A 13673-nucleotide genomic window follows, 5' to 3' on the forward strand; every position below is an offset into this window, starting at 1 on the left:
TCAAAAATCACGAAATTTTTTTTTAACTAGATACAAACCACTCGATGGAATAACAAGAAGTTGCCAAAACGGTGAAAGGGTTCTGCTATTCTAAGCATTCATTGAGATTGAATGTATCAAATAATAATAATAAAACGTTTGGTGATTAAGATGCACTTTTTTGAATAGCATGTTTAAAGGATTATTCAAAAAAAAAATTCAATTCAACATGAATAGTTTATAAATGACATCTCGAATTTATCATGTTGAGCCATACCTACCTATTATTTATAGTTATATTAAAACCATTCCGACCGGATATTGGGTTGCCTAAAGTTAGCAGCGATTGGCAGATTTTATTAACGTACAATATGAAATAATTATTGTTACATATCTTACACCATTAATTTAATAAACCATTTACATAAGCAATAATATTACTTGAAACGTTCTTGCATACGATTATATTAACTACGGCAAATGTCATATAGTACTTCTGCATGTCAGATACTTAATTATCGAGATATGTAATCGAGCACAAAAGAGGAAAAAATTATAACATATCTGATAAAAGTTTTAGAATTTTAATAAAGCTTAGAAAAATTACTTATCATTGAAACTATTTTTGATAAATGTAACTTTTTCATTGTTGTTGAAATAAAGAATTAAAATGTAATTCTTATCTAACATTTTACTTGATAACCATATCAATCTTATGTGTAGATACAAAAGTGTCATGGTTTAACTTATAAGTATCAATTATGTACCAGATAATACTTATAAAAACAAAAACAATATCCACAGTACACTGTCATAATACCATCAATAAACAAGAAACTATGTTATGGTCTATGAACTTAATATGTAGCTCAGTCTTGACAAAGGAAAATGTACTGATATTAAGGGGGTGCCTGCCATTTCAGGTCATGATTTTATATTTATATTAATAACAGATCAACTTTTAGACTTTTTCAATTGTTTAACTTTCAAAAATAATGAAAAATATATACAGCGCATACTTTTTGCATAGTTAGCTGTTGCCGTCACCAGGGCTACGGGCGTCGCGGTGCTGCTGTTGTCCGGTGGGGAGGGGGGGGGGGGCGCCAGGCTAGTGAGACACTAGGCAGTTGGTGATGGGTCACGGGTACTCTGCCCCCGCGTGCCCCGCCAGCTACGCGGATTGAAATCTACCCTGAAATCCCCTACTTGGCTGTGAGGCCACTCGGCCGTGCGGAGGACGGAATGGTGCGGAATAATCGTAGACGACACAGTTTATATTAAATTGGCTTTAATCCACGGACTTCTCCGGTGGTACGCATGGGTACGCTGTACTTCCTACACACACAATACGCGGTGGCAGAACCGCTAATAAAGCTATGATAATGCGCTATGCGGCGTCTGAGCCGTTTTACTATTACACTAACACACGCTGATTACAAAAAAAAAAAACACGACACTAACATAACACTGTGGATTTGCCGTGGCAGTCTCGCGGGGACGTGAATACTAGTTCGCCGGAGACGGTCAGCGCCGAAAGTTAACTGTCTTGGGAGGGCTCAATGAGCGTGACCCTAAATTCTATTCTACACTTACGTGAGGTTGTAGCCGGCAGGCGTTTGCGCGGCGATCTTAACAAAAACGAGTTGGCTGGAGTCAGCCAGTGCCGTAAATTGCGTGGTCCGCGACGCGGTGCGGAATCGCCAAGGAAACGGTTGAAATAAGCCCGGGTCCGGGAAATACACGCCGAGTCTACGTGAGCAACAATGAATTAAAAAGGTTTGGTTATTGAATCAAGTGCAGAGTGAACGATCGGTGGAACAAAATTGAATGCTGCTCACGGACACACGTCTTGACCCGGCGCGGAGTGGTTGGAGACTGCCGAACATGGCCGCCTCACAAGGGAGGGAAACTTTCACCTCCTTTGTGAGTCGGCACCAAAAACTTATATCAACTTAATTTGGTCTGTTATAAGCTAAGCACATGTTCCAGGTGCTCAATTAAAGGGTAGCACCTGGTAATTGGGTGCTTAAGGCTTAACAACTGTTTATAGTATTCAATTATTTGAATTGTGGCATCAAGTTGGCGACTGTAAATTTATTAACTTATTATCTCACTGGAACTGTTCTAGTTGGATTTCTCCTAATCTGACTCGATCATTGTCACGGGCACTTTAATTAAAGCCAGTGGCCGCGGTGACTGGTAATGAGGTTCGTTGTCTACTCCGTGCATGTGGTGCTCGGAGTAGCTACGATGCACTTGTTTAATGCCTGTAAATTAATAATTGTAACCTAATGTCTTGTTCCTTAATTGTTTTATGGGGTCGTGCCTCCGGGGTTTCGTGCCCTGAAGTTTATTTGAGTCTAGTGGGGTCACGCCCGAGGCGCTCGCCTGACTCATTCCGGCTGGGCTAGGGGTGCGCTCCGAAAACGGGATCTGGTACTAGCGGTGCCGAGCACGGGCTTAGAGGCTATGGTCGTGACGACGTCATTGTCAAAGTTACATTTTTAACGTTTTTGGGTTGTACAAATAAGGAGAATTTAATTGATTGCAGAACTGAAACTTTTAAGGTTTAACTGCAATGCCACTGACTACTTCAAGAAATGGTTTGCTTATCGATAACATATTTAATTCGTTGGTCAGGTTAATTGTCTTGAGTTGTTTTTGTAGAGTTAATTATAAATAAACTCCGCGAAAGGTAATGGAAAACAGAATATAGAATTTATTTAACGTTTAGTTACACTTGTAACTGTTCAAGTTTCTAACCAAGGACAGGAACTGATCGAATCAATTTGTAAATTAATTGTAAATTTTTTGGTGAATTTTGTAATTTTTCCCGAATTTCTAGCTAAATAATTACACGATTCCAATATGGCACCAAAATTTCAAGATGGTGGGCACCTCAGTAATAATAAATGATTACTGCACTCTAGCGGGTTAGAATAAAACTAGCATGATGGTAATGTACTCTATAAGACGAGTACACACAAGATGGTGTCCTTCAGCAGACGAAAACCAGATGGTGGCAATGTCCTCTAGCAGGTGGTAGCTCCTGGTAGCATGTACTGAACATAAAATGTCGGATCCATGATAGTCGTCAAGGTCAAAGTCAAATTCCAAGGTCAAATTTTAAGGTCAAGATCAAATTTCAAGGTCAAGGTCAAAGTTCAATGCTAACAGTTGAGGACAAAGGTATGGTGAACAGAAAATTATATTAACATGGTGCTAGCACACTCTAACAGACGAAAACAAGATGGTGGCCTCCAGCAGATGTAGACAAGATGGCGGGCATGACGTCATACCAGCTGACAATATATACCTTGGTATTGGTGGTAGGAGGTTAGTCTGCCTGCGGCTACCGTGGAGGAATTATCTGTCTTTTTTTATTTTTTGCTCTTACCGGTTTCGAACCAAGGTCGGGAATCGATCTAATCAATCAGTATTCTAGTAAGTTAATTTTTTTGATTAATTTTGAACATTTTTTCATTAAAATCGGATAATAAATAAAGATTTTCAAAATGGCGTCCGTAAAGATAATTTATACAGTAGTGACATAATTCAAAATGTCGCATGTGTGGTGTAAAGCATTTTTATTACTTTTATTGAGAATTATTTAAATATATTAATAAATTACTGGTTTACTCTCGCCGGAAATCGAACCGAGGACTGAAATCGTTTAAATAACTAAACATTTAAAGTATGCAATTTTTAAAATATTTTTTGGAATAATTTCGGAATTTATAGAATTGAAATTACGGATTTTCAAGATGGAGGCCGTAATGCGAATTGCAACATTAATAGGATCCAATATGGTGGTCGTAACATAAAGTGTAACGATGACATCGTACTCAATCAAGATGGCGGACGTAACGAAAAGTGCAAAATTTATATAATTCAATATTGCGACCGTAACAATATGTGCAACGATGGTTTTTAAGTAATATTTTATTAAATTTTTATTATTCAATTCGATTGATTAATTTTTTAATGATTTTTAAATATTTTCCCTATTTTCTAACATACAAATTATGGATTTTCAAGATGGCGGACATGATGTCATACTAGGTGACGATATATATATACTTTGATATAAGTGGTGGGGGTCATTCTGCCAGCAGCCACTATGGAGGAAGGAGCTTGTCGCCATTTTTTTTGCACTCGACGGGTTCGAACTGAGGACTCGTAAAAGTGTTTTTTTTTTTTAATATTTTTTATTAAAATTTTATTAATTGATTTTTTATGAATTTTAAATTTTTTTCTTTAAAATCGGATAATAAATAAAGATTTTCAATATGGCGGCCGTAACGGAAATTGCAACGGTGACGTCATAGTCCTAGATGACATCAGCGGCTTAGAGCGGCTAGCTCTTAGGACTTTTAAGCCGCTTTTAGGAATTTGTGTTCTTTCTAAGGCAAAAGTACTTTGAGGTTTTTCGAAATCCTAATTTTCGAACTTTTGTGGAAGAAAACGAGATATTTTTCCTCAAAACGAGAATTTTTGAGTCATTTGGAGTCATTTTTGAGTAATTTTGAGGAATTTTTGGGTCAAAAATGGCCGCCGTGACGTCACAATCCAAGATGGTGGTTCGGCACCAGTCACCGAACCCTGGACCCTGTCCCCGGGTCTCCATTTGCATACTACTTACATATCTTTGACGCCAACCGCCGGTGCTCCCTCTGGTCCGCAAAGGTCGTTATGCCACAACAACACTGGCTCCGAAGTGCGACGAACACGCCCGAGCGTGATCTTCACAAAGTGTAAGAAAGTGCACCGCAACGAACGCCGCGACGACGACAGCGCCCGGCCGGGTGTGGCAATGCGCCTAATTAAACACTTGACTATTTTGTTAATTAGAACAACCAAATTAATAACAATTTAAAAGAAGGGTTCATGTAAGGGTAATTATGTCTAATTGTCTTATAAGCATATGTTGTATAATTTGTTTCTAAGTCCAAAACTGGTCGGGTCGGTTTTCCCGCGTTCCACGAGTTTAGGCGCGAGGCCGCCGGGCGGTCTCGCGCTCAGTCTTCAACAGGGGCTCTCAGGGGTCGGACGCGCCGCGAACGTCGGGCCAGCACTTCTAGTTTCTCTTCATATTTCAGCAATAGTGTAAGTTTCTACAAACCTTTCAATTAGCTCGGCGCCGACCCCACTTAAGTCGCACGATACTTCGTGCGACACTTAACTTAATATTTTATTCCCTATAGGGATTTTTAACGTAATACGTAAGGCCATGTCCAGTTTAAGGACCGCGTAATATTGGCACGCAGTTTTCGGCTCCAGGAGCCAATTAATTGTTATAGTCGAGAATCTTGTGAAATACTGACTAACTTTCGTATTGTAACTGTCTTTATATTTTACTGCAATTTGTAACGTGTGTTCAAGTGACTATCTTGCCATTCATTGAAGTTTTACGTATACGTCGCACACTGACGTGATCACGTAATTTTTCGAGACTTTAGTTTTGTCGCAGGTTAGACTGCAAACTACCCTAATCACAGGGACTTCGCTATTCGTTTACTTTTCTATATAATTTGTTGCAACCACAACTCCGTGACTGTATGCTGAATCTTACTCAGAGACACGTAGCCACAGCTTCAACCCGTCGATTCACTTTGCAATCTATCCTGGTCGCGCGTATTATTCGCTGGCGTTTACGTGTGTCACAGCGGTACGACAACGGACGCGGCCAGTAACAGGACCATCCAGTGTATCGACGTTGAATAAAGTGCAGTGTTCTGATAATCTGTTTATTAATTATTTTCAAGGCGTCCTGGGTGGCCTAAACAGCCCAGGTAATTTCTGAACGTAATTTTCAAACTCCGAGACGCACTCCTGCCTGCAGCCACGAGGCCGAACCCCCGTTAAAAACCCTGAGATATTTTACAATACTAATAATTAATTAAAAAGCTAAAACCAGGCAGCGGGAGTGGCGTCATCTTATATATAAAATTCTGGTGTCACAGTGTTAGTTATCATACTCCTCCGAAACGGCTGGACCGATTTTTATCAAATTTTTTATGCATATTCAGTAGGTCTGAGAATCGGCTACTATCTATTTTTCACACCCCTAAGTGATAAGGGTTGTCCACCCCAAACATTTTTTTTTTTTAATTTTTTGGACAAAAATTTTTATCTTATTTTTTTTTATAATGTGGCATTAAAAATACATACAACCCTACATTTTCACCCTTCTATCACCAACCCCTAATTTTTAATAGAATTTTATATTATTCAACCCCGGTCGATAGCTGATCAATTAACACTTGATCAAACTTCCCCGCCTACAGCGAGCTCATTACCTGGATGAACACATATACCACATATTAATATGAAATTCATTTATTTAAATATAAAAGAGAGTCAGAGATAGAGTGATATATATATCGAGTGAGATAGAGAGAGACAGAGAGATAAGTTGAGATAGAGCGAGGTATATAGAATGAAATGGGTTAGATAAAGAGATATATAGATGTATAGAGCTATTTATAGATTTATATATAGAAGAGATAGAGATTGTGTGAGGTATATATGTAAATATGTAGATATAAAGAGATACATAGCGATAGAGAGATACATAGATATGTAAAGATGTAGATAGAGATAAATATATGTTTAGAGAGATGGATAGATGATTTGTATATGTGTAACTACTTCAAACATATTACAAAACAAAACTGAATGAGGCATTACAATGCATGCCGAGCATTAGCTAGATAATGGAATCTTTTCAATATTAGTAATCTCTTATTTTTAAGCTTTTTTCTATAGTGCTTTATAGAGTCTAGACTACATACAGACCACCAATTTTTAGATATATAGGTACAGGTAAATAACTATACACTGGCAGAACGTCTGTCGGGATCTGAAAGTGATATAAATTATTTTGCACACTTGACATTGAAATTAAGAAGACAATTACTAACTACATCTTATTTCGAAAAAGGTCCCATACACCCTGTGTTCAGCCCGGGCAACGCCGGGTACTGCAGGTAGAAATTCCCTAGAAATAATTTATATGGCAAAACAACGTTTGCCGGGTCAGCTTAGGTGTGTGTGTGTGTGTGTGTGTGTGTGTGTGAGTGTGTGCGTATATATATACACACTGTCAGATTGGCATAATTGGTCGGATTTTGACGAAAATGTTGTGTTTGTAATCACACAATTTTTTCCCTGCTGGAATCTCCACGTCCTTCGATGTTTACCGTTCATAAGCGTGTTCGTAATCAGATCGCGGGCGTGTACTCACTGTCCACCGACGGCTTGTCCAGCTGCGCCTTGTAGCCGCTGGGTAGCTTCTGGCAGCACTCCTGGGCGTAGTCGGTGGGCACCAGCGGAGCGGTGATGTTGACGAAGCGCTCCAGCGGGCACAGCGGCTCGCAGCCTCTCACCGTCAGCAGGTACGGCTCGTGGGCGGTCGTGTTCCGGTACCACATCTGCCGGGCAGAGCAAACTCCCAGCTTGAGTGTGCCACAGCGGCACGACCACGGAGTAAGTAAATGTCATATTGTCCCGCACCAAAAAAATTGCGGAAATGGTGTTTGATTACGTTAGATGATTGTAGGAAAGTATGATTTAGAATCTCGGTCGTCAAAACCATTCACTTTCAAAAAGCAGTCATTTGGAACTGTTTCCACAATGAAAATACTACACTTTTCAGCCAATGTTATTGGCGACCATCCAATTTTGGCACAACAATAAGCTGGGGAAAAAAAAGTCCTCACACACTAACGTTTTTTTTTTCCTAACCTAAGTTAAAACTAAGTGTGTAAGGGAGGGGTCTAGGTAGGGAAGACTCTAAGTGCGTCTCAGGGCAAGCCCTATACGCTCTAAACATGCGGGTTTTTAACCATGCAGATAGGGTCACGTGCATCATGTGCTAGGAGGGGATTGGCCAGCCATGGCAGACGTTTTCGCCATGACTAACTCCCCTCACTCGTAATTCTAGACTAAAACTAGATAAGTTGGGCCCAGGTAAAACCTCCATAGACAGAGGGAAAACCCTGGGCACATACATGCGGGATGCAAAGGTCATGCATTATTACAAGCAGGTGGATTACAGGAATAGAAGGATGGTCCTGGAAGAAGAGTGGGGCGTGGTAGAAGTTCTACTATGCAAGGGTGGGGCACGTTTCCCGTCGTGCTGCCAGTTAGCACTCATTGTGGCTGTGTAATATGATCGTGTAAGTGGGGCGGTCGCGAACTGTGGCGTCGGACTAGACTCCAGAGTGGTGACATACTATGCCCGGCAGATATCTTGGCGTCTGAACTCCCTAGTCCTGACTTGAGGGGAGGGGAGGGCGAAGAGGAAGCGATACCCTATTGTCAAGGTCAGCGGCCAGGTTTGTACTAGCAGAACAGAATACATTCGGCGCGTGACTTCCTACACTACGTAAGTCTGTATCCACGTCCGTGGGGCCCCCAGGGCGGTAAGGCATTTTGGCTAAGAGCGCTGGGTTACCAAACCAAAAGTGAGAAATCCTATGAATTGTACTTGTACTACGTAAGTGTAACATTGTGTAAATTGCAGTGGTTGTGCTCGAATATTTGTACTCATCTGTCAGGAAAAGTGCAACGTTTTACTTTGTCCCATCAAATATACTTACGGTGTGTGCTAATTATTATGCTAACCAAAACTAATTGAAATGTTAACGCAGTAACTAGCGAAAACCAGACACGATTTATTTTGTAAAACTAGGTCACTTAGTATGTAAAATAAATTTAAAACTATGCTTCTCAATTCATTGTGTTCTCAAAGTTAATTAAAACAAAAGTGTTACAATAAAAAGCAAACGACCAAAACATTACGCAATTGTAGCTCTCCGCGCGAAAGCTATCTCACAGTTGATGACGCAGGAGCCAGTCTAGCCCTTATCGTTCTCTGGTTTCCGTACCTAAAACGTTCCATTTAGCGCTGGATGTACATTTAAGTAAACATGGAGCTTGTTATGTTATATTTGCTGCTTTATCTGCATGCGAGTCGTTTAGGAAACACCTGACTACGAACGTTAATGGCATTTAAAAAACGCTTGTGTATGTGTGGCTTTATATTTTAATGCACCTATAATCGATTATTTATTATAAATGTAAATACAATTTGCATTGTACTTCCACTTTAGAATGCATATTATAACCTTCAAACCCTCATATATATTATATGATTTGTTTAATTTAAGTGTGAAGTTCTCTTTCCATGATAATTGATTGTATTAGGTGACGAAAAACAAAATTAAGTTAAAATTAATTACTATTATTACTATTCTTATTACTTTCTCTAGGTAATGCCGTTTTCCCCGTTCTGTCATTTCGTCAACGCTTCATACTCATCATTTCTCCACAATAGGCTATCAAGACCTTACTTGTTAATAGCCGCCCAACTCACACACGCCCTAACTGCCCAAATATTTTACTCCACTATACACTACGTAACAGTAACGTAGTAAAGATATATTTCCATTGTTTATTAAATACTTAAAATACCTGTTTTTTCTGGCGTAGTCTGTGGGTCATGTGGTCGTTCTTTGCTGACTTTACGAATCCTGACTATGGACCGTTCACTCACACCCGTGTACTTCGCTGCTCTTGCCGTCTGTAAAGGCTCGAGCAGACACAAAACTGCATCACGGTTTTTATTATTTCCCGGTCTCCGCTATGTATCACTTTACCGCGCCTCTGCGAGCTGCCACCTTCGCCTTCCATTTTTGGGTATACACTGAAGGGCGATATTTTCCTAACAGCCACTACACGGCTCTCGGCTACGTGTCGCCTGCTTACCCCCTCTTCTTTCTCCGGTCCCGCTGTCCCCGCACCACCGCGCTGAGAGACGCCAAGATAACTGCCGGCCACAGTAATCATGCAGATGTGGCCACCCCTGGGTACGACACTACACTCGCACATGTTCTTTGCATGGTTCTTGCAAAGGCAAGATTTATTTGGGATGTTATTTGGGACATGTACCATTGCTGATTACACTGTGTGTCATAATAGACCTCAATAACTGACGAAGAAAGATAAATATGGGACCACACTGAAAACAATCTGTTGATGTAACGAATTAAAAACACACAGTGAAACTAAATGGTTTTATAATTATTACTGCACAGATGGATAGAGTGGGCTGACGACGAGGAGACAGTAGCATGAAGATCAGTAAATAAAAACAAAAATAAAACCTTTCACAACACAACTACAAACAGAATAAACCAACGATGATATTAAACAAATAAAATGGACAACTCTGTGACATGACAGCACAATAATGACAGCACAGGCTTCCTAAGACACCAATTTGTGCCTGAGGACGGGAACAGAGCTGAGTTCCCGAAACGTCGCAACTGTAGTGTCTTATTAGGATGCCTCCTGTGTTCATCTGTGCCGTCGTCATTGAGGTGTCGAGAAAATATGTTTTATCACATCACTGCGTTCGTCTGTGCGTCTATGTGTTATCGTTGTGCTGTCAATTTTATCAGTTTAATATCATCGTGGGGTTATTCTCTTTGTCATTGTGTTTATAAATGTCGCATTCTAATAGTAATGAAAGTTATTTTAAAAAATTCACTTTTATTGAAAAAAAAATTACAATTCAAAGTATGATCCTTGAGAAGCTATACAGTAGGTACAGCGATTATTCCACTCTTCATAGCAATGTGTGAATTCATAGCTTGCTGAATGCTCTCGATTGTCCAAAAATGAGTCCCCTTGAAATACAATTTCAGCTTGGGGAAAAGAAAAAAAAATGTCAGAGCGCTAGAATTTGTGTGTAGTGTGGCAGGCACGTTGTATTGATGAAGTTTCCATGAAGAGGCGATCTGCGGCCTCATCTTCAAAACTTTCTTCCCCAATCGTTCAGGGATTTCTCGGTCCAGATTTATTGAGTTTCGCGCAAAATTTAATTGCTTAACCCTGTTCGATGGAACGCTATGTATTGCCTTTTGACGACCAGAATATATAACACACACGTGTAATTGAAACTCTCTCGACAGAAGGTCGCAAATCTACCGACAGGTGGTCGGAACCTCTACCTGAGGACCCTGCCTCCCTCTTCATCCCTCGATATGACCCACCACAGCGCTTAAGACCTTATCACACGATGGTAGTTTCCTTGGTAGGTCTACCATGACAGTAGGTATGAATGGTTCTGTGGAAGAATTAGCAGAGTGCTGGCCATTTTAATGGAAGTTTTTTGAATCGTCGTGATAGAATTTCTTTGGAAGGTTTCGTAGAAAGTGGAAGTTTTATCCAATCAGAATTAAGTGGTAGTGTCCCTCTAGTGTTGAAGATGGTAATTTTATTTTGGAGGGACTGAAGTTTTCTTGATTATTGATTTTAAATTCAGTGAACATGTGATCTATTGAAGTAGTTACAGCATTATGATAAACACCATGTTTGTACAATAAAAAAAAGTATTAAATAAAAAAAAAGAAAGCTATTTTCAAACGTTAGGCCTACACAAGTCACATTTCTTCTTATGATAGTTTCTTCCATGGAAACATTCACACATGCTGCCATGGAGGCTTGCCTAGCAGTTGTGCTGGAAGCTTCTAGCGGAGTCTGTATGAAACTCTTACATCGTGTGACACAGGCTTTAGTGGATGGTACTGAACTCACTATCATTACTTTTGGGACGCCTCTGGCATATTGTGCTTTAAAGAAGGCAGATTTTGAAAATCAAATGTTAATGGCCTGGAAATTGTTGAAACCAAGATGGAGTGTTTCAGTTCTTACTGCTCCCACTTAAACCCAGACATATGAAAAGAGAGTCACCGCCACAGCATAGTCGCCCGCGGACAGTCTCCGCAGCTCCAGCATCACGGCGGCGGTGAAGGGCACCGCGATGAAGTTGAAGGCCTGCAGCGAGGACAGCAGGTTCACGATGTTGGTGTCGTGGGCCGAGTACAGGTACATCTTCCTGTCGCCACCGCTGCTGCTGCTGCCATCTGCCGCCTGCTCCATGCGCTTCGTCAGCTCGCGGATCAGGCCGCCTGTGTCACGGTCACACTGCTTGTCTCCAACTGTGTTTGGTAATAGAGTGGACAGATCACCTCAAATATTTTTTTTTTCATACATGTTACACAATCAGTGTGCATTTTTTCGGAGCTATCTCAAACTTTTCACATTTGATCTTATTATAAATTAAATGCATCACAGTGCGGGATGGAATTTTGAAGTCAAACTTATTTGCTGAGGGAGAAACAATTTTCGAACGTTACGAAAATTTCGATCGCATGTGGGTTGTGGTGGGGGGACCGGGTGAGGAGGGGAATAGTTGGGTACGTGGTGGGGGAACCAATAGAGGAGACGGCAGGGAAAGGTACAAATGACGCAGACTTTCTTGGGGGTTTCTTGGAGGTGTACTTCGCACTATCCCCACTCCGGGACCGTTGGCGCGGTCAGCGATCGCTGGAGCAGCCTTGAGCGGACTCCACATGGTGGCGTGCGGCTCAGGTTGAACAGATCGTGGCAGTAGGGACCCGCCTGCACCTGACGCTACCCCGACTTTAGGGAGTATTTGGGCAGAGTACAACAAGGCGGGGTTTGAGGTTATGGTTATGCACCGTAAACATGGATAATATTCGAATTAAAATATTATTTCATATTTTATTAAATGTATTGTTAAACAGTGTTATGTGTGTATTGTTTTATCTGTGTAACTAAATATATCTGCATTTCACGCTTTAGTTTAACATGGGTAATTTTTTGTCACGAATTATTATTTGATTAACTAAATCTCGCACTGTATCATAGTTACGAGCTTCTTACGAGCTACAGTTATGAGTTTATTAAAGAGGTGTGAATATTGCTCGATCGAAGTGTAGCTGTGTGTGCCTGCGGCTCAGCAAAGGTTCATTGAGCTAGAACATTATCGTATGCCATGTTATCACTTTAACATGCCAGATACCTGCCTCAGACTACACACATCAAATTGGACAATTAGTTAAGCTGCATAAAATACCTAATTAAATCGGCAAGCTTCAAATTAAGAATGATGTGAAATCAAAGTACGAGAAAACATATTTTTTTGAATTCAAAGCATCTACAATTTATTTATTCATGTGGAAAATAGTTATTTCTTTTAATATCATACCCACGTTCCTATTAACCTCAAATAATATATATTGTTATATTTAAAATAGTAGTAATTTATCTCTATCAATAACCAATAAGTAATAAATTTCACTTCTGTCACACGTAGACTAAATGCACACATATTTTTGAACTTATTATTTTTGAGCGAGTGTCCGTCGAGGACTCTTTGAGCCACGTGTAAGTGTAGTTGCTGTCTCCCTCACCGGAGCTGAATCTCTGCTGCAGCTGGGTGGGCAGCCACCTGGTCCACGCCCAGATGGAGGACAGGGTGTCGGGGTACACCTCCGAGGACCACTCCGGGAGCGTCAGGTTCAGGCTCGCCTGGAACAGTAACACAAGATTTGTAAGGGGACGCACCATAACGCTGAAATACCACAACGCCGAAATGCCAAATTGACCACAACCCCGACAGCTAGAAAACTGCTGTGTACCACAACGCCGAATTACCACAATGCCGAAATACACTAACGCCGAAAAAAGTCATTGCAGGACTGCCACAAAGGTTAGGTTAGGTTAGACTAGGTTAGGTTAGACTAGGTTAGGTTAGGCTAGGTTAAGTTAGGTTAGGTTATATTGACGTCGTCCAACCGAAGGCCACCCTAAAGCCCGAA

At 40.7% G+C, this 13673-nt stretch overlaps 1 protein-coding gene across 1 annotated transcript in view; it reads right to left on the reverse strand.

Annotated features, from left to right (window-relative positions):
* Positions 1-13673, reverse strand: part of LOC134528573 (prostatic acid phosphatase-like) — a 37184-nt gene that overhangs the window by 676 nt on the left and 22835 nt on the right. Inside the window, exons 5-7 of the mRNA XM_063362315.1 lie at positions 13266-13383; positions 11740-11957; positions 7226-7412 (exon numbers count right to left, since the gene is read on the reverse strand). Coding sequence (XP_063218385.1) covers positions 7226-7412; positions 11740-11957; positions 13266-13383 — 523 coding nt within the window. The remainder of the gene's footprint in view (positions 1-7225; positions 7413-11739; positions 11958-13265; positions 13384-13673) is intronic.

Source organism: Bacillus rossius, chromosome 1 (assembly GCF_032445375.1).
Source record: "Bacillus rossius redtenbacheri isolate Brsri chromosome 1, Brsri_v3, whole genome shotgun sequence".
Lineage (NCBI taxonomy): Eukaryota > Metazoa > Arthropoda > Insecta > Phasmatodea > Bacillidae > Bacillus > Bacillus rossius.